Source organism: Mesoplodon bidens (genome assembly GCF_964165515.1).
Source record: "Mesoplodon bidens genome assembly, chromosome: 2".
Classification (NCBI taxonomy): Eukaryota; Metazoa; Chordata; class Mammalia; order Artiodactyla; family Ziphiidae; genus Mesoplodon; species Mesoplodon bidens.
The window spans coordinates 184782813-184803723 of NC_138177.1; the positions used below are offsets into that span (position 1 = coordinate 184782813).

General features: G+C 50.2%; 1 protein-coding gene across 3 annotated transcripts in view; it reads left to right on the forward strand.

Annotated features, from left to right (window-relative positions):
- CEP104 (centrosomal protein 104) overlaps window positions 1–20911 on the forward strand; it is a 54591-nt gene that overhangs the window by 6345 nt on the left and 27335 nt on the right. For 2 of the 3 annotated variants that reach the window (XM_081226080.1, XM_081226082.1), the window contains exons 3-12: window positions 9565–9738; window positions 10118–10256; window positions 11519–11581; window positions 11874–11950; window positions 14525–14693; window positions 15074–15229; window positions 16166–16393; window positions 18407–18604; window positions 19186–19353; window positions 19994–20167. In XM_081226080.1, the coding sequence (XP_081082206.1) occupies window positions 9565–9738; window positions 10118–10256; window positions 11519–11581; window positions 11874–11950; window positions 14525–14693; window positions 15074–15229; window positions 16166–16393; window positions 18407–18604; window positions 19186–19353; window positions 19994–20167 (1546 nt within the window). The remainder of the gene's footprint in view (window positions 1–9564; window positions 9739–10117; window positions 10257–11518; window positions 11582–11873; window positions 11951–14524; window positions 14694–15073; window positions 15230–16165; window positions 16394–18406; window positions 18605–19185; window positions 19354–19993; window positions 20168–20911) is intronic. The other variant, XM_081226081.1, reaches the window with a different exon arrangement.

Genomic DNA, 20911 nt, shown 5'->3' on the forward strand with positions numbered 1-20911 from the left:
GTCCTTCAGTGTCAGGAAGGACCTTTCCAGTTTGTCACATCCAAAGTCGGAGGGAAAGTACATAGCAGTAGGAAACCATTTAAGGCCATGTTTGAGTAACAGGGAAGGTTAGAAGGGAAGACTCTCAAGCTTTCCTATCTAAAGCGTACGTCTTGTCAAGGTTGTGCACATTGGAGATCTCAAAGCATTGAGCCAACATCACGCTGTCACGTACCTCATTTCTACAAAGGTTTAACATGTGACAGGTACAAAGGCTAAAAATAATTATGCAAAACAAAGTTTAAAGTAACGTGACAGTTCCAAATTTTATGATAGTTCTGACCCATGACCCTAGGCCTGAAGGTAGCCAGCTGAACAAATCCAAGGACCATGGAATATCAGGTGAACATTTTTTGCAACCAGTGCACTTGCTCCCTGATTTTGTGTAATCGGATTTCTACCTCTCCCGAGACATTTATCCATGTGCAATAGATGGTATTTGCTATTGTTCCAACACCTCCTTGCTCAGCAAATAGGTAATTGGGGTCTATGCACTTATCTAAAACTACTTTAGCTAATAAGTTAAGTGAATGATGTTGGGCCGCTACTCCTTCGGCTGTGGCATTGGCCAGCTCTTCTAATGTTAGGAAGAGGTTTCTAATCATGTGTTCATTGGCACCTACTCTGATGGGGGGAGAAGGGCGGCTCTCCCTACAGAGGCAAACCTGGGGTCACATACGCCTGCTGGAAGTTCCCACGTAAGGCAGCTAAGGAGGTTTAACGCAATAGACCAACGGGAGGTTTCTGATCTGTTATGAAGAGAAAGTAGAACAGTGAATACAGCAAAAGCACACTGTTCTTTTACCCTCCAGCTGTCAAGATGATGAGTTGCCCAAGCTGGGGGCCATTACCAAGGCTTCCACGTATAGAAGAGTAACGGGGAGGGACACGTAGGACCCCCTCATCAGTAGTAGCATTTATGGGCTCATTTGTCCGTATCAAGGACTTGGCGTCATTCAACCAAGACTCACGTATGATGTTATCACATACTAAAAGTCTTCCTAGGGCTTCCCTGGTGGTGCGGTGGTTGAGAGTCCGCCTGCCGAGGCAGGGGATGCGGGTTCGTGCCCTGGTTCGGGAAGATCCCACGTGCCGCATAGCGGCTGGGCCCGTGAGCCATGGCCGCTGAGCCTGTGCGTCCGGAGCCTGTGCTCCACAACGGGAGAGGCCACAGCAGTGAGAGGCCTGCGTACCGCAAAAAAAAAAAAGTCTTCCTAAATATATGGGCATGACAGCCAGCTTACAAACGGTCTGACTCAAATTGACTGCTCCAGTGTCTTCTGTATATATATTCAAGAGAGCTTAAATTAAGCCAGGGAACAAGGGCATGTGGATTTAGTAGTCTCACCTTATACAAGGGACCTGCGGAACAGTTTAGGTACAGAGTGGCATTTGGGATTCCAGAGAAGTTACTTAGAGTGTGAGTAGGGGTCACTGCTGTCACGGACGGATCAAGGTTTCTGGCGACAAATCCAACAATCAGAGAGGTTTCCCTCTTTTGCCCTAGATCAGGAAATGTGCGTAAAAGCAATGTCTGTCCAAGTTAGGGAGAAAATAAGGTAAGAAGCAATAGTGAGAAAAGGGTATATGGCCTGGTGCATCTTGGGAAGGCTGTCTCATCAGATGCTGTCTGCTTCAATTCCTGGAAATCTTTACTTTCAAGTTGCCAGTTGGTGTGCAGGTCCACTCAGGGCTTGGTGCTTTCTTTAGAGGTGACATGAATCCAGGAGTCCGCTCCTTGGAGCTTAGCAGCACAAGGGTTGGTTAGCAGTACCTGATAGGGGCCTTTCCAGTGAGGTCGAAGGGAATCCTTCTGGCAGTGTCCCTTCCAGTAGGTGAAATCTCCAGGTTGCATAGTGTGATGCTTAAGGTCTTCATCTCCTGGGAGCATGCTGTGAAAACGTTACTAAAGTGTGATGACTTTCAATGGAAACAGTAAGGCCCTTACAATATTGACGTATATCTCCATTTATCAGCTGTGGATCAAAGGAGGCGGGAACCAGGTGCATTGGGCTTCCTGTGACTGTCTCAGAGGGTGAGCGTTTGTGAGTTCCCAAGCGGGTGGATCTGAGATTTAGAAGGGCCAACAGTGATGCTTTTGGCCAAGGTATTTGGAGGGTCTCTACAAATTTCGCCAGTTGGGTCTTAATGACGTCGTTAATGCGTTAGACTAGCCCTGAGGATTGAGGATGGTAAGACAGTGAAAGTGTAAAACCAGCCAGACAGCACAGGCCTGTCAAAGTGTCCAGCCACTGGAGTTCAGGGGCGGGGGCTTCCCCAGGTAGAGATGATCTTTGCTAACAGGATCTTAGCCACCGAAGAGACAGTAACCTGTCTACAGGGGAAAGCTTCAGTCCAGTGAGAAAACGTGCAACTCGTGACTCAGACATACTTATATCCCTGAGATGGGAGCGGCTGAATAAAATCCCTTTGCCAGGTCTTGAATGGCCCATTAGCAATTTAATGCAGTACACACAGGTTTTCCCGGGTTGTGTTTTGGACAGATGGGGCAAGCACGGTGGGCGCTTTTCACAGCTTTCTTCGTGTTTCTTCACCAATATTGGTTCATGAACTCTGTCGTTTTGCCAGTAGACCAGTGGCTTAAGGCATGTGCGGTGGTCAGTAGTGGGAACTTTAGAATTTCTGGTAGGACCAGATTGTTGTTCGGCCCAAACCAAGAGTTCTGTCTTCTTATCAAGCCAACAGTTATTCAATTTCCAATATTGTTTTTCCTTTTCTGGGGCCAATTGTTGGACATTTTAGTCAGGGTTTCCAAATTATCATCTGGGGGATGTGGGGGATATCCCTCTGGACGATGACAGAGGGTTAGCCATTGGTTCCTTTGAGAGCAGCATTATTGGGCAGAACTCTCAGCAAGATGGTTTCCTTTCGCTTACAGGGACTCAAGTCTGGAATGCCCAGGGACCTTGCTAGTAGACAGAGCAGCTGGCAAAAGTATGGCATCTAATAAATTTTAGACATGAGAGCCATTTTAAATTTTATTCCCATCAGAGGTAAGTAAACCTTGCTGTTTTGATAACATCCCAAAGTCATGGGCTACCCCAAAGGCATACCAGCTGTGGGTATAAATGTTGGTGGTCTTGCCCTTGGCTAAAGTACAAGCCCTAGTGAGAGCATGTAATTCCACCTTTTGGGCTGAAGTAGCCAAAGGTATACTGCCTTGACGACTTCAAGAGGAGTTGCGACGGCAACCCCACACGGTGTTTACCTTTCTCATCTTTCAGATAGGAACTATTAGCAAACCATGAAAAATCTACATTGGTTAGAGGAATTTCCTGTGAACTATTGCAGGGGGTCAAAAGGTGACCTGTCAGTGCTAAGCAGTCTGGAAGAGACTTCTATCAGAGCAGGGGGGAGAGGAACACTAGGGTTGAGGTTATTACACCAAGAGAGAGTTCTGTGAGGAACAGTTAGCCAGAGGGTCTCACAGGAGTGTGATGCAAATTCAGCAGAGCTTCTACTGCATGCGGTACAAAGACGGTTAGAGGGAATCCCATGATTATTTTTTTGGTGGCCTTAGCCAAAAGGGCAGTGGCAGGAGTGGCTCTGAGACCAGGGGGCGGTCCCCATGGCACAGGGTCCAGCTGTCGACTAGACTAGCCAATGGGTCGATGATGGTCCCTGTGTTTGGGATGAGTACTCCAAGGGCGTTCCCCTCCTCACATACAAAGGGAAAGAAAGGAAGCTGACAATTAGGATGTCTAAGGGCAGGGGCCCTTAGTAAGCTTTTCTTTAAGGCTCTAAAGGTTATGTCATCCTGATCGCCCCAAATAATAGGGTCCGGTTTGTTGTTTTTTATAAAACATGCAGGGGCTGGGCCATAAGAGGACAATTTGGAATCTAGTTTTGACAGTAGCCAGCTAGCCCAAAACACCTTGTAACTGGGCTGAGTTTTAGACTTGGGGAAGTTGAGGGTACCATGAAGCCTACCTGTATCTCAAGGTAGCCTCATTCTAAGATCAGGTGCCCTAAATATTGAACCTGAGTTTGAGCAAACTGCAGCTTTTCCTTGGAGACTTTATGTCCCTTTAAGGCTAAAAGGTTTTAACAGGTGAATGCTGCCCTCCTGTGAAGTTTTGGAGGAGAGTACAGAAGCAAACCATCCATATATTGTAATAAAGTAGGTATTGTCCAGATCAGCCTTTAAGGTTTGAAAAGTAAGAAGGACTTTCCGGGACTTCCCTGGTGGTCCAGAGGTTAAGACTCCTCCATGCTTCCACTGTAGGGGGCGCGGTTCAATTCCTAGTCAGGGAACTAAGATCCCACGTGCTGCACAGCACAGCCAAAAGAATTTATTTTATTATTATTTTTTTTTAAGTTTATTTATTTATTTTTTTAATTAGTTTCTGCTTTATAACAAAGTGAATCAGTCATACATATACATCTGTTCCCCCATCCCTTCCCTCATGCATCTCCCTCCCTCCCACCCTCCCCATCCCACCCCTCCAGGCGGTCACAAAGCACCGAGCTGATCTCCCTGTGCTCTGCGGCTGCTTCCCACTATCTATCTACCTTACGTTTGGTAGTGTATACACGTCCATGCCTCTCTTTCGCCTTGTCACAGCCCACCCTAAGAATTTATTTTTAATAAATTAAAAAAAAAAAAAAAGAAGGACTTTCAGTAAAACCCTTAAGCATTTCTGTCCAGGTGTACAGTTCTTTCCCAAGTGAAAGCAAAAAGATGCAGAGTAGCTTTATCAACAGGAATGCTAGAGAATGCAGTGCATAGATCAATTACAATGAGATTCTGCTTTTAGTAGAAATGGATGCTAGTAGCATACGGGGGTTAGGAACGACAGGGTGCCAGGGATAATAGTGTCACCTGTTCCGGTTTCCGAACACACCTCCGTCCTCAGCCGCTGGGTTTGCTCACGGGCAAAGCAGGGTGTTACAGGGACTAGTACAAGGGATACTGAGGCTGCGGCTTTGAAATCTTCTGTTACGGGCTTGATGCCTTGAAGGACCTCTTTTATTTAATTATAAGGTACTGATTAAGTCTGGGGAGAAGTTTTGAGGGATATGTTTGAATCTTAATAGGAGGAGCACTGGATTCTGTGTATTTCCGTTGGAGATTTTGCCCATAAGGAAAGTGGTAGCTGATCCATTGGTGACAAGTGACTAGTGAGTGTCCTTGAAGTCACCTCTGGTGCATCTGAGACAGAGCCAGTAAAGGTCTTCCTTGTGCTGCTCGGGCTTCTCATCACGGCGGCTTCTCTTGTTGCAGAGCACGGGCTCTAGGCCCTCAGGCTCAGGAGTTGTGGCTCCAGGCTCTAGAGTGCAGGCTCAGTAGTTGTGGTGCACGGGCTCAGTTGCTCCGCGGCATGTGGGATCTTCCCGGACCAGGGCTCGAACCCACGTCCCCTGCATTGGCAGGCGGATTCTTAACCACTGCTCCACCAGGGAAGCCCCCCATCCTGGTCCTTTTAACTGAAAGAGAATCCCCATTTCAGCCCGTTAATGAACACAGAGTTAAAAGCAACCCAAGCAGATTCAACATCCAAAAGAAGACCAGAGTTTTCTTTAAACACAGTCTGAAGACAACCACAATGGTCGTGAACAGGTTTTATAGGTTTTTGCATGCAAATCCTGAATTTTGTTCCAGTCATCATGCTTAGGAAAACCTTTTGAAACTCTTCAGTGAAAATTTCTAGCAAGTTCTTGGATTTCCTGCTAACAGTCAGGGTTTGTTTTTCCAAATCCCTTTCAGGATTTTCCCATCAGGCAAGTTTCATCCAATGTTGGGCCTGACCTTCACCGGCAAGCATGTGGACTAATTGATATAAATCTGAGAAGCCAGGTTGATAAGTTTGTAAGTGGATAAGTTCTTCAGCAAATCCATGGGGGTCCTCAGTTACTTTGGGAAAATCTTTGACTATAGCTAGAAGTTCAGCTTTAGTCCAGGCAACATAAGTAACTAGGGATTTAGCATCTAGACCCCTAGAAGGCTTAGCTTTAAAAGGGCAGGACTTAATAAGTTCAGGGGAGGGGGAAACAGGGAGAGGTTTGGAGAAAAAGGGGAGTTCAGCAAGAGGGTTAGGAGTGGGTGGAGGGCGCAGAGGCGGTGAGGATGGGCAGAAGGGGAAGGAAGGTGGCGCAGGGGCACAAGGCAGGGGGGGGCTCAGAAGCCATTTTGTCTTCTTTCAGTTTGTTCTCCTCTGTTAGTCTAGGAATGGTATTTTGTAAAGAGGCAGTTTTAGAGTCCTGGATGTGTTTGGAAGCTCCAAGGTACCAATTAAAATAAGCATCCCATTCAGTCTGTTTAGTTTTAGAGCCGTGGCTTTCTAATTTGGTTCTGCGAGAAACAAGTTTGGAGAGGTTGAAAGTTCCCCATAATGGCCCTTGGTATTCTGAAGTATTGGGGGTTAAGTCAGTCTATTTAGTTTAAAATGCACACGAGGAAGGACCATAGTTTTTAAACATAAAACCAGCCAGGGTCCCCGAAGGAGGGTGCCCTTAGAGCATTTAGGTGACTGGGGTCCCATTTCTTAGAGCTTTTCTCAAGAGCAAAAGAAAAATCCCTAAATAGCCTGATTCCAGCGGAATTTTACCAGAATTCTAGCACACTTCCAACAGGGGGAACAAATGAGTGAGTACTCACCTAAAGGACAAAGCCTCCCCAAAAAGAAAAAAAGCAGATCCCAAATGAAGTCAGAGCACTCGACCAGAAGGAGGGAGCTCGATCGGAGAGGAGGCTTCCTGGCCCAGAAGGAGGAGGACTCGCTGCCGGGAGGGGAGGGGAGCGGGGCACGGGGCACGGGCGGCTGTCACACGTGGGTCCAGGGTCCGTCTCCTCCAGAGCCCACTTCTGGACACCATGTGATGTCACCCTTAAAAATAAAATAGCCAGTTGTTTTTGCCAGCAAAATGAGCTTATTCCAGAATGGCAGAGGAATTGCAGTTCGGGACATGCAAACGGGTGAAAGCATAGGTGAGTCTGAGGACAAAGGAGAGAGAGAAACCTTATTTTACAGAGAAGAGGGGCAGTTGGGAGGGGCTGCTTTGAACCTAAGTCCATTGGAGGAAAGCCAGGGTTTGGGGTGGTCACAGCATCTCATTGGCTGGGCTGTTACTGGACCAGGAGAAAGTCTCCCTTCTGCAGCTGGGGCAGCCGAGTCTGCTGCTCCCTGCCCGGATGAAGGAAGTTCATGCCTGAGACCCTCCCTGCAGGGCCTCCGGCTCCATTTTAGATGAGTTCTCTTCACTGATTTGCACAGTGTATTGTCCCTTCTTTTAATCAGTTTGAGGGATATTCTTGATTCATCTATAAACTCTCAATAAGCTACCTTTGAATAACTAAATCATAGTTCCCTGACCAGGGATCGAACCCAGGCCCTCAGCAGTGAAAGCGCCGAGTCCTAACCACTGGACCGCCAGGGAATTCCCATAGCCCTTTTTTTGAAGGCTTTTAAAATATACAGCTTCAAACTTTTGTCAGTCATCTTAGTTTTCCTTAAACAGTTTGGGAGGTTTTTTTTTTTTTTTAATATTAAAGAATTTTTTTCCACATGAGATTACTGTGTCCTTATGTCTAGAATGATCTCACTGCCAATTATAATGTCTATACCCTGCGTTTAAAAAAAGTACATATCTTAAATGTCTAAAGCAGTGCTTGACCGGAGGGTATTCAAGGCTCGAATTGCTAAGTTCCCAGTTTCCTGGCTGCCCTCCTGCCCCACCTGCCTCTCTCTTACAACCTTGGCATGTAGGAAACCCCAGGGATCACCCCCCCAGAATACGAATCTGTTCCATCCGCAGTCACTGGCCCCACTTTCTCAGCAGCACTCTCCCCATTCACCCTTTTACCTTCACCCTTTTACGTCCCTCAGTTAAACACAAACGTTTCCAGAGTCCCATCCATTCAGCCTGATGATCCTTCCTGTGCTCTCCCTTTCTGTCCTATCCACTGATGGCGATCCTTCTGCTAGGAGCGTAAGGACAGGCACGGGCCCCAGGATGGGTGCGGTGCTGATGCTGAAAAGCTGGGGGAGGAGGCGGCTTGGGGAGCTGGGTCAGGGGTGCGTCTGTCTGTGTCACATCTGGTGCTTTGAGGATGCCGGCACTCAATGTCAAGTCACCAACGAGATGTGCAAGTTCGGACACAGGATGGTATTTACTTGGGGTTCCTCCCTGTTCGGAGGTTGTCAAAGCCATGGGGCAGGTGGGATGCCTCACAGTGAGTCTAGATAGAGAAGGGAACCTGGAACCCAGCCCAGGGCACAGTCAGGGCCGGACGGGAAGGCGGCCCGAGGCAGGAAGGGGCCCAGGAGGTCAGGACCATGAGGTGTACGTTGCGCTCAGCCTCGTGGAGGTCAGTGATGGCCTGAGACCTTGGCCAAGGAGGCAGCTGAGAAACGGGGTGGGAGCTAGAGACAGGCAGGGTCATGGGAGGCTCCTCAGGCTCTTCTGGAGTGTGTGTGTGTGTCGTGTGAGGGTGTGACTCTGAGTGTGCATGAGTGTGAGTGTGTGTTTGAGTGCGTGTGTGTGTTGTGAGTGTATGAGTGTGCGCGTGTGCACGCGTGTGGGTGTGAGCATTGAGTGTGTGTTTGTGTGAGGGTGTATATGTGTGTGCGTGGGTGTGCTTCAGTGTGTATGAGTGTGCGTGGGTGTGTCTGTGTTACCGTGTGAGTGACTGTGAGTTGTGTGTGAGCGTGAGTGTATGTGTATGAGAGTGTGGGTGTGGGTGTGAGCGTGTGCGTGAGTGCGCGTGTGCGTTGATGGGGTGCTCGGGTCAAGAGAAGGGGCACGCTGGCCCTGGTGCAGTTCAGCTGGGGCTGCTGGGAGGAAAGGCGGGGGAGGGGCCAGGCCGGCCAGGGGCCAGGCCACCACTGCACTCGAGGAGGGTCGTGACGCGTCTCGAGGGGCCTCTCCCACTGTCACACCCTCGGCGCTTCCCCGGCTCTAGATGCCCTCGGTGCCCACTGTCGTGCACACCCAGTGATGGCCAGCTTGGCGCACACGCCGCCCGCTGCCGAAGCATCGTGCTGCCCCCCACCAAGTCGTGATCATATAGTGCGGTGTGACGTTCTAATGCGCTGTGTCCCCTCTGGGCAGAGTTAGAAGCTCCAGTGTGGACAGTTGTAGGCTTCTCCAGGCCGCTGAGCGAGCGTGAGAGGCACTCTGGAAGTACTGAGTGTTGCTCACTCCGCTCAGGATTCTGTAAAGCAAGGGGTTTCCTGAAATGTTCAGGTTCTGGTGGAAAATCCTTTGACTCACGAGTACAGCATCTTTAGATTGACGTTTTTATCTCCTGATAAACGTTGGGTTTCATTTCCAACCACAAACTAACTGCTCCAAGTATGATTCACGCTGGGGGGCCGGCAGACCCCGTCAAACCTTCACTCCAAGCTTGAGCTGTGCCTGGAAGGCCAGAGGGCAGGGACAGCACCGGGGACCCAGCAGCGTCAGAACCCACAGGCCTGACACGTACGTGGAAGCGTGGCTGCGAACATCCCTCAGCCCTCTACGGAGATCCTGCAGATAAAACAAAAATGTGTTTGCTTTCAGATTTTGCCAGTTTCCACAAGAAATTGTTCTTCAAATGGTGGAGAGATGTCGAATAAGAAAACTACAGTTGCTTGCTCATCAGTATATGATTTCCAGTAAAATCGAGTTCTACGTTAGTGAGAGCCTGCCTGAATATTTCGCACCGTATCAAGCGGAGCGGTTTCGAAGGCTTGGGTGAGAATGAAAGTTAACATGTGTGGTGGGGACTTTCAGCCTAATTCTACCTCAAAGCAATTAAAAACTAAGGACTCGCCCTTGCCCTTGGCGCTGTCTTACGTACTTGTGTGTGGGTGGAGGTCACACCGCTTCTGAACACCTGCCTGGTGCTGAGCGTGCTTACTGAGCAGGGTTCCTATCAGTCATATTCAGGCAACTTTTCAGGTGCAGAGCTTATCTTAAGAGACCTATTTAGAATGTGACTTCTGGGCTTTATTCCCTAGGGTTTTTCATTCCAAACCTAACAACTTTCCTTGAAACCTGCAGAGTTCAGTGGGCACCAAAGGCAGCGTATTTCCACATCAACGTGATTCCAGAGTTGTGTTTTTTCTTTCAGCTACGTCTCTCTCTGTGACAATGAAAAGACAGGTTGCAAAGCCCGGGAACTAAAATCGGTTTATGTGGATGCAGTAGGACAGTTTCTTAAGCTGATTTTTCACCAAAACCATATCAACAAGTACAATGTATATAATCAGGTGAGACACATGGGCCCACCCCTTGGTGACACCCCTACCCCGCCCCCTGTTTTGTGGCATCTGAGACTCCTCCTTTAAGGTGGTGTCTGTGGGACAGCTCCCTGGAGCTGCGTGCTCCGATTCGGAGCCACCGGCCACGCGCGGCTATGCACGCTGGGAGCGTGGCTGGTCCAAGTGCATGGGCTGCATGTGCGACCCAGGCTCGGTTACACAAGGAGAGGAGGATGTTTCGGGTACATTAGCCTTAAATATATTGTTAAAATCAAAAAGTCAATTTTAAATGTTTCTTTTATTGTGTCGACTAGAAAACTTAAAATTACATATGTGGCCTGCATTATATTGGGTTGGCCAAAAAGTTTGTTCGGGTCTTCCATAACAGCGCATGGAAAACTCCGAACGAACCTCTTGGCCAGCCCATTATTTTTGTTGGACAGCACTGTTCTACATAAACCCCCTACACTTTTACAAGATAAATCCCCTGGTGGAGATTGAGAGTGCGGTTTCATGATGCATGCAGTCCGGAATCTCTCTAGCTCCCTCCCTCCCTTTCTTTTTATTTTTTTGGCATAAAGAACATAGTGGAAGTCAACTGTGTCCAGAGCAGTCTTGTTAATGAGCACAAGTATTTACAGCACTCCCTGCCCCCTCCAAGAGGAATGCAAGCATTCCAACAAGTCAGCGCTTTATGCTGAGCAAGTGAGCTGGAGAGTCCTGAGACAGAGTCGCGTTGCCTGGTCCGTACTTGACAGCAGAATTCTGAGCCTTTTCCCTCCTCCACCCCATCTGTGTGTTCACCAGTAGTTCCTCAGTTTTCAGTTCGGCAACTGTGATTCTCAAGGAAGGAGGTACGGGAAGGCGGCTCCTCCCCGTCCAGCGAGAATCAGTGCCTTGGACAAAGCAAGCTATGTTAACGTAGGTTTTCGTTTCATGGTCTCAGTTACCACGATCATGTAGATGTGACCCCATCCTTAACCTTGAGTGGATGGTTCAATATAAAGCTGGGTTAAAACTTTGGAGGTTTTTTAGCTGTATTGTTTTAGCATCCTTTAAACATTAAAATACCCTCTTGGTTCAGCATTAGAATATTAACTTATATAATTTATAAAAGTCATTAATAATTCTACATTAGCGTGAGATTTTACAGTTAAAGCATTTTGCTGTACATCATCCCGTTTTATGACAGTATGGCTCAGAGTTTGTTATAAAGGGGTTAAGTCATGTCCAACATTTTATCCTTAATTTCTGTTGATTAACTCTCTTAGGTTGCTTTGGTTGCAGTAAATATCATTGGAGACCCTGCAGATTTCAGTGATGAAAGCAATATTGTAAGTTTGGGAAGTTTCATTCCTAAGAGGGACGTTTGCATCCAACAAGAGGGGATCGTTTATTTTTGTCACAGAAGTATCATCCTAAAAATCCTCACGAAATGATCTGGTGAACAGCTAGCAGATAATTTTCAGCAGCTGTTGTGTTAAACTTTACTCGAGAAGTTTAGTTGTCCCTCCAGGACACCAGGATCATTGAAGCTCCCTGACTGGCACCGTTATGTCAAATCATCTCTGTTTAATGTTGTTCCTTTTCCCTCTGAGATACTAAGCGTAACTTTTTCCCCCAAAGACCTCTAGAGAGAAGCTGATTGATCATTATCTAGGGCACAACACAGAGGACCCAGCTCTCGAAGGAACTTGTTCTGGGTAAGAGCCCCGCCCCGCCGAGGCAGTACATTTCTGTAACTTTCCTTGGAATCATGAACGTGCAAGTCAGCTCCAAAGAAAGGGTCCTGGACCTGGGGGCCTCTACATTCAGCCTGGAGCCGAATAAGCCACTGATGGGATTGTCTTAAACACACTGCAGATTAAGGTCACCGTTTTATTTAGCACCTCTTCATTCACTGCCCTTCAGAGATGACTTCGTTTCTTGTATGTTCTGGTATTACTAGACAGTTCCTCAACTGCATCAGATAAAAGATCTGTCAGCCATCCTTTGATATCTTGGTGGCACAGGCAAATTCATAGGTAAGAATTGAAGTATTAATTGACCCAGATTACCAGTTACCCCACAGTTCATCTTATATCTGCTTTAAAACCTCATTCCTTAAGGGAGTGAGAACTGCATGTCACTTCAGTTTCTGTAAGTTCCTCTCCATGCTCCTCACGTGGACAGTTATACAGACTTTGCTATCTTGCTGACTCTTTAGCAAGTCAGGCGTGGAGGGCAAGGCCGAGGGCACGGCGCTTTACACCCTCTGTCCCTAGGTGCCCCTCTGGGACAGAGTCCTTCAGCACCCTTGTCATGTGCCTGCTGTTTACTAAGGCAGGGGGACGCCTTCCGCAGGCGCCCGGCCTAAAGAGAAAGGGATTCGAAACAATACCCAGGTCCCCTTCTCTGATGGCAACTTCCCAATAGCGAAGAAATAAGATGCTTAGATGTTAGTAGACGGTTGACATTTGCCCATGACCTGTGGTGTATTTCCACGCTCACATGCACCTGGCCAGAACTGCTGGGTCTTCCATTTGCACCAAACGTGGGGTCAGTTCTCCGTGCCGTTGCTCGGAGCCACTGGTGGTGCTGAGTATGGCACACTGGAGTGGAGGCCGTGCTTACGGTGTATAAAAAGTCACGGGTGCAGGGTGACCCATCCTCCCGCCTACACAAGCTCCGCCTCAGTCCTCAGCCCGGATCCTTGCCGCCTGCTGGAGTCCTCACCTTGCCAGGTCGGGGTGAGGAGCTCGGGGAGCACTGACGGCAGGTACTTCCTTCAGCGTCGTGGAGGTGCCGCCCCCCCGCTTTGCCCTTGGTGAACAGGGATGACTAAGCTCACTTACCGGGTTTAGTATCTCCAGAAAAGCCCTCTGGGGCATTGTGGTTTCTATTGAAATCAGTTCTTTATCAAGCTAGCCATGGGGGATGGTACACTGCAGTTTCTTGTCCTGCCTCACCCACCCCACCTCCCGACAGGGTTTTCCTGAAGGTAGAGGGAGGTCTTGAAAGGTTGTGGGCAGCGCCCAAGGCTGAGTCCACAGGCAACGCTGGGGCATCGTGGAAAGTGGGCGCTGCTGATGCCTGGGCATTGCAACATCATTTCGTCCTTCGTAGGGTTTTTATACTGTAATGAAGTCTTGGTTTCACCTCTGGAACTTCAAGGCAGAGTGAGTTAGACTTGAGAGTGTGGTGTGTATTCAGGTAAAAAGAGTCAACAGATCTTGGAAGCACAGAAACGTGCTCTGGTTCAGTCATCACGGAGATGAAGGGAGATGCTCACAGCTGCCGTGGCCGTGTGCCCGCTGCTGTGCCCGCAGCCGCCTGAGCCAAGGCCTGGGGGAAGGGGATCCTGGCTGCTTCTGAAAGGTGATTTGGTCCCCTGTCCTGTTTGAATATATTGTTAATCAGCCAAACTTTAATGACAAATAATCTCTTTAATGAGACTCCCTGTGTGCAAGGACACCCAAGGTGAAGCTAACAGCAGGTGTCTTCCTGCCTCTGATGCAGCAGATGGGGAGGCTCTGGACCGTTTCCCCTAATGCTTCTGTCGAGTAGTTAAAACGGCATCCTGGTTCTAAACGTCAGGCCCAGAAGAAAGCTGCTGGCCGGTTATGGAATTGGGAGGAAAGAGGGAGGCGATGCGTAATCCGAAACAGGTTATTCGGATCACGTTTAGGTCATTTATTCTGGGAAGGATTTCTCTGATCTCCTGCAGGACTGGATGGTGATGTCATGTGATTGGACACTTTGAGGTACAAGCCCAGTGGTAGCAGTTCTCCATCTTTAATGCACGTCACCATTACTGTGGCGTGAAATGCAACCCTGGACTCGGCCTGGGCCACCAAGCCAGCCTCTGCAGGGCTGGGGCCTGCTCATGGCTGGCTTTGGTTTTGGTTTTGGTTTTTCCACGTCTACAGATGATTCACATGCTCTGTCCTGTCCCTGCACCCAGAGCAGAGCCCTGCACGGTCTGCACTCGGGATATCTGCCGAACGAGTGAATGAACGCACTGAAGGCTCAGATGCCCCGTGTGCATATAATTCATGGCCAAGAGCATAAGCTGTGGGGTCAGCAAGCCCTGCCTGCACTTGCTGTGTGACCTGAAGCCCGTTACTGACTTCTCTGAGCCTCTGCTTTCTCAGCAGGAAATGCTCCGGAACGGGTGTGGGTGGGGCCTTTCTAGACTGTCTGTGTGTCTTCAGCACTGAGCACGGGGCCCACTCTCCCCCTGCAGCGTCACGTAGATTGAAATGCTCTAAAGTACCCCTTCCTTTCCTTTCCTTTAGGAAGTCTGACTATATTTCCCCACTTGATGACCTGGCCTTTGACATGTACCAGGATCCGGAAGTGGCACAGATTATCCGCAGGTTAGATGAAAGGAAGCGCGAGGCGGCCCAGAGGGAGCGCTACGATGACGCCAAGACGCTCAAGCAGGCCATCGCCGACCTGCAGAAGGTACTGCCTGCGGGGAAGGCGGCGGCTCCATGTCTAACTGCCCTGGTTCCTGCTCAGCAAACGGCAGGCCTCTGAAGGCTGCGGGGTTAGTGTGGGTTCAGGGGCGTCAGCACGTGAAGGACAGCAAGAGCACACACTCCTGCAGAGCCCTCCTTGGGGCCGCGTGCCAGCCCGCGGCCGCAGGAAACATAAGATGTTTAAACGACCGTGAGCTCGCAGGTGGCGGTGGCCCGTTCCCTCCATTCCCCATGCCGTTCCCCTCTCCCCTCGACACGGAGTTGGTCGCCCACACTGTCCTCGAAGCGTTACTTTAAAACTGTCTTTGCACCTCGCGTGAGTTGGTCCACATGCGAAGCCAAAGCCAACGCCGTGTGCTTCAGGTCGGGGAGCGGCTGGGCAGGTACGAGGTGGAGAAGCGCTGTGCCGTGGAGAAGGAGGACTACGACCTGGCCAAGGAGAAGAAACAGCAGATGGAGCGGTACCGCAGCCAGGTGTACGAGCGGCTGCAGCTGCACGGGCTGGTGGACGCCGAGCTGGTGGGTGGCGGGGGGCCCGCAGCTGGGACTGGGGCCCTGGAGAGCCGTCGTGGGGTCCACAGGGGTGGTTGTGTGTTTTGCAAAGCGGAAGACTTTGTCAGGCTCAGGCAACAGCGGCGACAGGTAGCTGCAGCCCGAGGGCCGGTGTCGTAGGCCTGGCCTTGACGCACTCTTGCAGGAGGATTTGCAGAGGCGGAGACAGGGCAGGCCGGGTGGGAAGGCTTCCCAGTGGGCTACTGCATCTGTTCTGTTGACAGCCCTGCCCACGCAGCCCCCAGGAGTGCAGGGAGAGAGCACCACCCTGACAGCTCAGGCTGGGTGGGGGTGGGTCTCGTGTCCGGAGCCCACGTACCAGGCTGGGACACAGGCCCGGCACCCAGAGGGCAGTGCAGGGAGTGCCGCCTCTGGCACTCGCTGCCAGACCCCGGGCTCTGTTCCTCCGTCCAACTCTGTGGTCTCAGACTCATTCCTTGGCCTCTTTGTGCCTCAGTTTCCCCATCCCATCCACGGGGGTGAGAACAGGGAGCCTCAGATGTGGTTGTCTGCCTGGAGCGCTTGCTCCTGGCCCAGCACGTGACCGCCACTGAGTCCGTTGCACTCGTTCAGGTGACATGAAGTAGCCTGCTTTGCAGACACGGAGTGACCAGCACAGGCCTCTCGGGTCCAGCCCGGGTGCTCCCTGCCTGCCTGTGGCCTCCCCACCACAGCACCCCGTGCATGGACGCTCACGGCCACGCTGGTGTTTTGGTACAGGTGTCACTTGAGTGGTCCACACAGTAGCCATCCAGAGACAGTCACAGGCAGTGACATGGCTATGGGACCTCGTCAGTGTGGGTTTCCCCCTCTGCCTTCCCAAGCTAGTGCTACCCTGGGGGAACAAGGGGTGTGTCTGGTGGGGCAGTAACACTGGGGATTGAATGGCCCGTTTCTCCCCAGATACGAAGGCCTCTGGACTTGCCCCTCCAGCCCCTGGTCTGTTCCAACAGCCCTCACCACCAGCAGCCTGCACTCTCACTGCCACAGCCAGAAGAAAGGGGGACAGAAAACCGGTTTGCAGACCCTTTCCTTCAGGAGAAGCCTTCATCTCATCCCCTGGACATTTCTCCTCAGCATTGCATGGTGGACCGGTCACCCCCCACCGCAGATCCTCCTCCCGAGGCCCATGTAGGTAACTCAGGTTCACACTGTGGGCAGTTTGTTCCACATGTAAGTAGTGGGGACCCGCATCATGCCGGGTGCTTTCCCGGGGCAAGGGATGTATCGGTACAAAACAGTGACAGCCTTACCCGCGCTGCGTCAAGGAGAGGGGCAAAAAAGCTGCGGCCAGAACATCGGCCAATGGCTGAGACACACTTCATCCTCTGAGCCTCTGCATTTCTCTCTGCAAAGATGTACAGACAGCTTCTCAAAGGGTGGTTTCCAGGAATAAATGAGACTATATTCGTCAGGTTCCTACCCTGGCGTGACCTTAGTAGAGCCTCGTTACAAGTCGTATACAGTTACCGTACCTGTTAGAACCTCCTGTGTGGCAGGGGACAGAAAACCTGGTTCAAACTGGGGGTTATTGGCATTTATAACTGGGAATTTTAAGAGGTCACTTGGGTTCCAGGGTTGGTTTGATTTCTGTCTTGCGGGTCTGTTTTCTGTGGTTCTGAGACGCCCTCTCGGAAGGCTGGGCTCGTCGCGTGGCCTTAGCTTCAGGTCTGTACGCTGTGCCATCTGGGGGGATGTGTGCGTCCCATTCTAAGCAGAGTCCCCGGGTTAACCCTGCTTAGATCGGTCTCAGTCACCTGCCACCTCAGGAGCAGTGACGAGGACCAGAGGGGGCAAAGGTGCCACCTGGCCTGTTAGGGCCTCTCTGGAGCCCCTGCCGTGCATGGCCATGTGGCCAGTATACCCTGGGGAGGAAGGAAGGATGCCAGGCAGGCACAGGCAAGTGCCGATGGCAGCCAGAGGCCCAGGAAAGCTGGAGAGGCCCACAGCTGCCACACAGCCTCCAGGCCCTCGTGCCGCTGGCTCTCCAGGGCGTGTCTGTGAGCATTGCCATCCTCCCTCTCCCTCTAGTGATATCTTATCTTGCCTGTAACTTAATTGTTATGTTTCACACTTCAATTTAAAAGTACTCTAATTTCTCCTTTTTTAGTACCTCAATGTGTTTTGTTTTACAAGTGTGAGTACATTTTAAAAGATGAGAAACTGAATCTCATATGTGTTGTACACCCAGTTAAGACCTCAGCAGGTATTAAGTATGAATAAACGGTCCTCCTTGTCTGTCCAGTGTCACCGTGACGCCTGCCTCAGAAAGTGACTCTGGAATCGCTCTTTCTGCCCTCAGTTACCTGGAAGTCTGACGTGTTTACTTGTTTAATGTATATTTGTCTCCCCCTGAGAACGAGGCCCATCGAGGGCGGGGAGTCTGTCTTCCCATTGCTTTATGTGGGTCACCAAGAACAGAGCCCAGGAAATGTCTGCTGAAGGGTGCAGACAGAGGTGGATAAGGATCTGGAGCTTTGGCTGCCTGTGTTAGTTCAAGGCTGCTGGATACTGGATGCATTTAAAATGAGGCTTGATAGTTATTTCTCAGAAATAAACTAATAGGGCTTCTCTGGTGGCGCGGTGGTTGAGAGTCCGCCTGCCGATGCAGGGGACGCGGGTTCGTGCCCCGGTCCGGGAAGATCCCACGTGCCGCGGAGCGACTGGGCCCGTGAGCCATGGCTGCTGAGCCTGCGCGTCCGGAGCCTGTGCTCCGCAACGGGAGAGGCCACAACAGTGAGAGGCCCGCGTACCGCCAAAAAAAAAAAAAAAAAAGAAATAAACTAATAAACTAAGAAAATGCCAAGGGTCTTGCCAGAAAAAAACTGTAATGACTTTTACTCTAGTGACCTACTGTCAGCTGAACTGAAATCACTAGTTGTAAATAATAATCGTGGCAGAATCTACATTGCTTGTTTATTAGGTCTGTAGTAAGTTTAGAAGGGAATAAAACCCCTGATCTAATTTTTTTTCAATTACACCCTATGGTATAAATTATTCTAACTTGATGAGACTGATATTTAGCAAACTACCATCATTCTGACCAGGTAAGTCCCAAGCAGTCAGCCCATGGGTGTAGACGGTGGGGTCAGTACATGGGGAGGATCCTGCACCGAGCCCGGCAGCCGCCCTGTCCTCCCGCAGCTCGAGTCCCTGCCCTACGATGAGCGGCCCCTTCCCGCGACCCGCAAGCAGACTGGGGCAGTGGCCACGGAGCCAGAGAAGAGGGACACGGACAGCAGCGAACCTCCCAGAGCGGGCACCGTGGACGAGCCTGAGCCTCTAACAGAGAAGGCCTTGCACGAAGCCAGCTCTGCCGTGGACGTGCTGGGAGAGGCCTTGGTAAGAACAGAAGCTCGTATAAACAGCCTGCAAACAACGGGCAGGGGCGGGCGGCTCCACAGGGCTCCCAGGCTTGCTGGTCCTGATGCTGCAACTGCCCTTTGTCCTCACTGTTCAGTGGAAAAGTCTTTTGATAGTTACTCCTTATGTGAAGCAGCACAAGCATAAGCTAGAATTTCAGATTTCATGACAAGTATCCATTTAAGCCTGGGCCTTCTTTGTGGCGTTGACAGGGCTGGGGTCCAACACCAGCTCCCGCCTGAGAGCACCGCCAGCTCCAGGGAAGAGGACAGCAGAGCAACCAAAACATGAGCGTGTCACCAGCCTCAAAAGATTCTCGTGTTGGAACTTTTAATGCATTCCATGTTTTAACATAAACTTAAATTTCCCACATTAGGAGGAGTATTTCTCCAAATACACATACCTAGTGGGTGGAGGTCCTGTTATTAGAAAAGCTGTGTCTTGGTTTAAAACAAACCAAGGCCGGGGGTGCAGGGTGCAGGCTGCTGGGACTGCCGGGGCTGCTGGGGAGGGGCTGTGGCCAAGTGCCCACTCTGAGGGGCCAGTTCCCGCCCTCCCAGGTGGCCGGGGCCTATTCCAAAACATGGTCGCACCGGGAGGACGCGCTGCTCGCCCTGTATAAACAGCTGATGGATGAACCGGCAGCAACCCCAAAGGAAGACCTGAAGAGCACGCTGAGGGCGGCCGTATTCCTCATCAGGAGAGCCATCCGAGACATCGTGACCCCAGTGAGTCCCCGCCCGCCCCTCAGGGGCCCCCGTGTCTGCCAGAGAGCTGCCGGGATGTCCCCAGGAGGTCAGGGTAACCCAAGAGGCAGCCTGGTCCCCAGTACTGTTGTCACCTAACATGTGGTGTCACTAGGAATGAAGCTCTCGAGGAAGGAACGTGGTCGCTAAGGAGTCTGAGGTCTGTCCCCGTGGGCCGTGCCCTCTGGTCCCATGTGCACAGAGCCCTGGCCACCACGACTGATACATGCCCCTTTATGTTTTTGTTCTTCATGACACCTGAGGAGCTTGGGAGTTACCACTGACTTCTCCTGACCCTGAAAGGGCCTTAAGGATGAACATCCCACAATTACACTGTCGTCTGCATTCACACAGGAGCTCATGCAGTTCAGCAGTAATGTCAGATATTTGGCTCGTGGAGAGATATCGGGGACTTTATGACATGTGGGAGATAAGAGCCCGTGCCTTCCGTATGCAGGGCACTGTGCTCACAGGGCAGTTTTCAGTTGGCCATTTGCAGTCCTTCAGACAGCGTGTAGTTTTCAGCGTAACGTTCGTGTTTATAACTAATAGTAAATTTCATGTTTTCTGTTGGTGGAATTCAGTTAGAGTGGCTCATCTGTTCTTATCACTTTTTTCTTAGGTCTTTCAGGCATCTTTGAAATTGTTGAAAATGTTAATCACACAATATATTCCTAAACATAAACTGGGTAAGCTTGAAACAACTCACTGTGTGGAAAGGACCATTCCTGTTCTGCTCACGAGAACTGGAGATTCTTCTGCTCGCCTCCGTGTTATAGCTTCCAATTTTATTCAGGTATGAACTTCACCACAGAATTTGAAACCATAAATAATAAAAATATAACTACAGATACTTGACTTTCTTAATACCTTACAAGATCCTGTCTACTCAAGAGCATCATAGATTATCCTTAGTGATTCACCATCATATTTTCCTTATGTTCTAAACCAGGTAAATGTTGCCTTAAACATGATTAAAATGTACAGTTTGCTTTTTCTAGTGTTTTTCTTATTCAACGTACACTATTAATTTTTTAAATAAATAAAAATATATGGAGAATTAAATCAGAATAGAAAAATGGGGTGAAAAAAAGATGTATAATGGTCTTGATCTAAATATTTTTACTCTTTCAGCAAACACACCTCCTCTAGCCTGGGCACTGGGGGAAACTAAGATAGAAGTGAGCGTTTAAGAGTCTGGGGCACACTGCACTGTGTGGCTTGCGGGATCTTGGTTCCCCAACCAGGGGTCAAACCCAAGCCACCGTGGTGGGAGTGCCAAGTCCTGGCCACTGGACCACCAGAGAATTCCCAGCCCCAGGGAATATTAATCAGTGTGAGCTCTCCTGGAGGTCCCTGTCTTGGCACCGAGACCCAGCTTCACCCAACAGCCTGCAGGCTCCAGTGCTGGAACACCTCAGGCCAAACAACCAGCAAGAAAGGAACACAGCCCTACCCACTAGCAGACAGGCTGCCTAAAGTCATACTAAGCTCAGAGACACCCCAAAACACACCCCTTGACACAACCCTGCTCACCAGA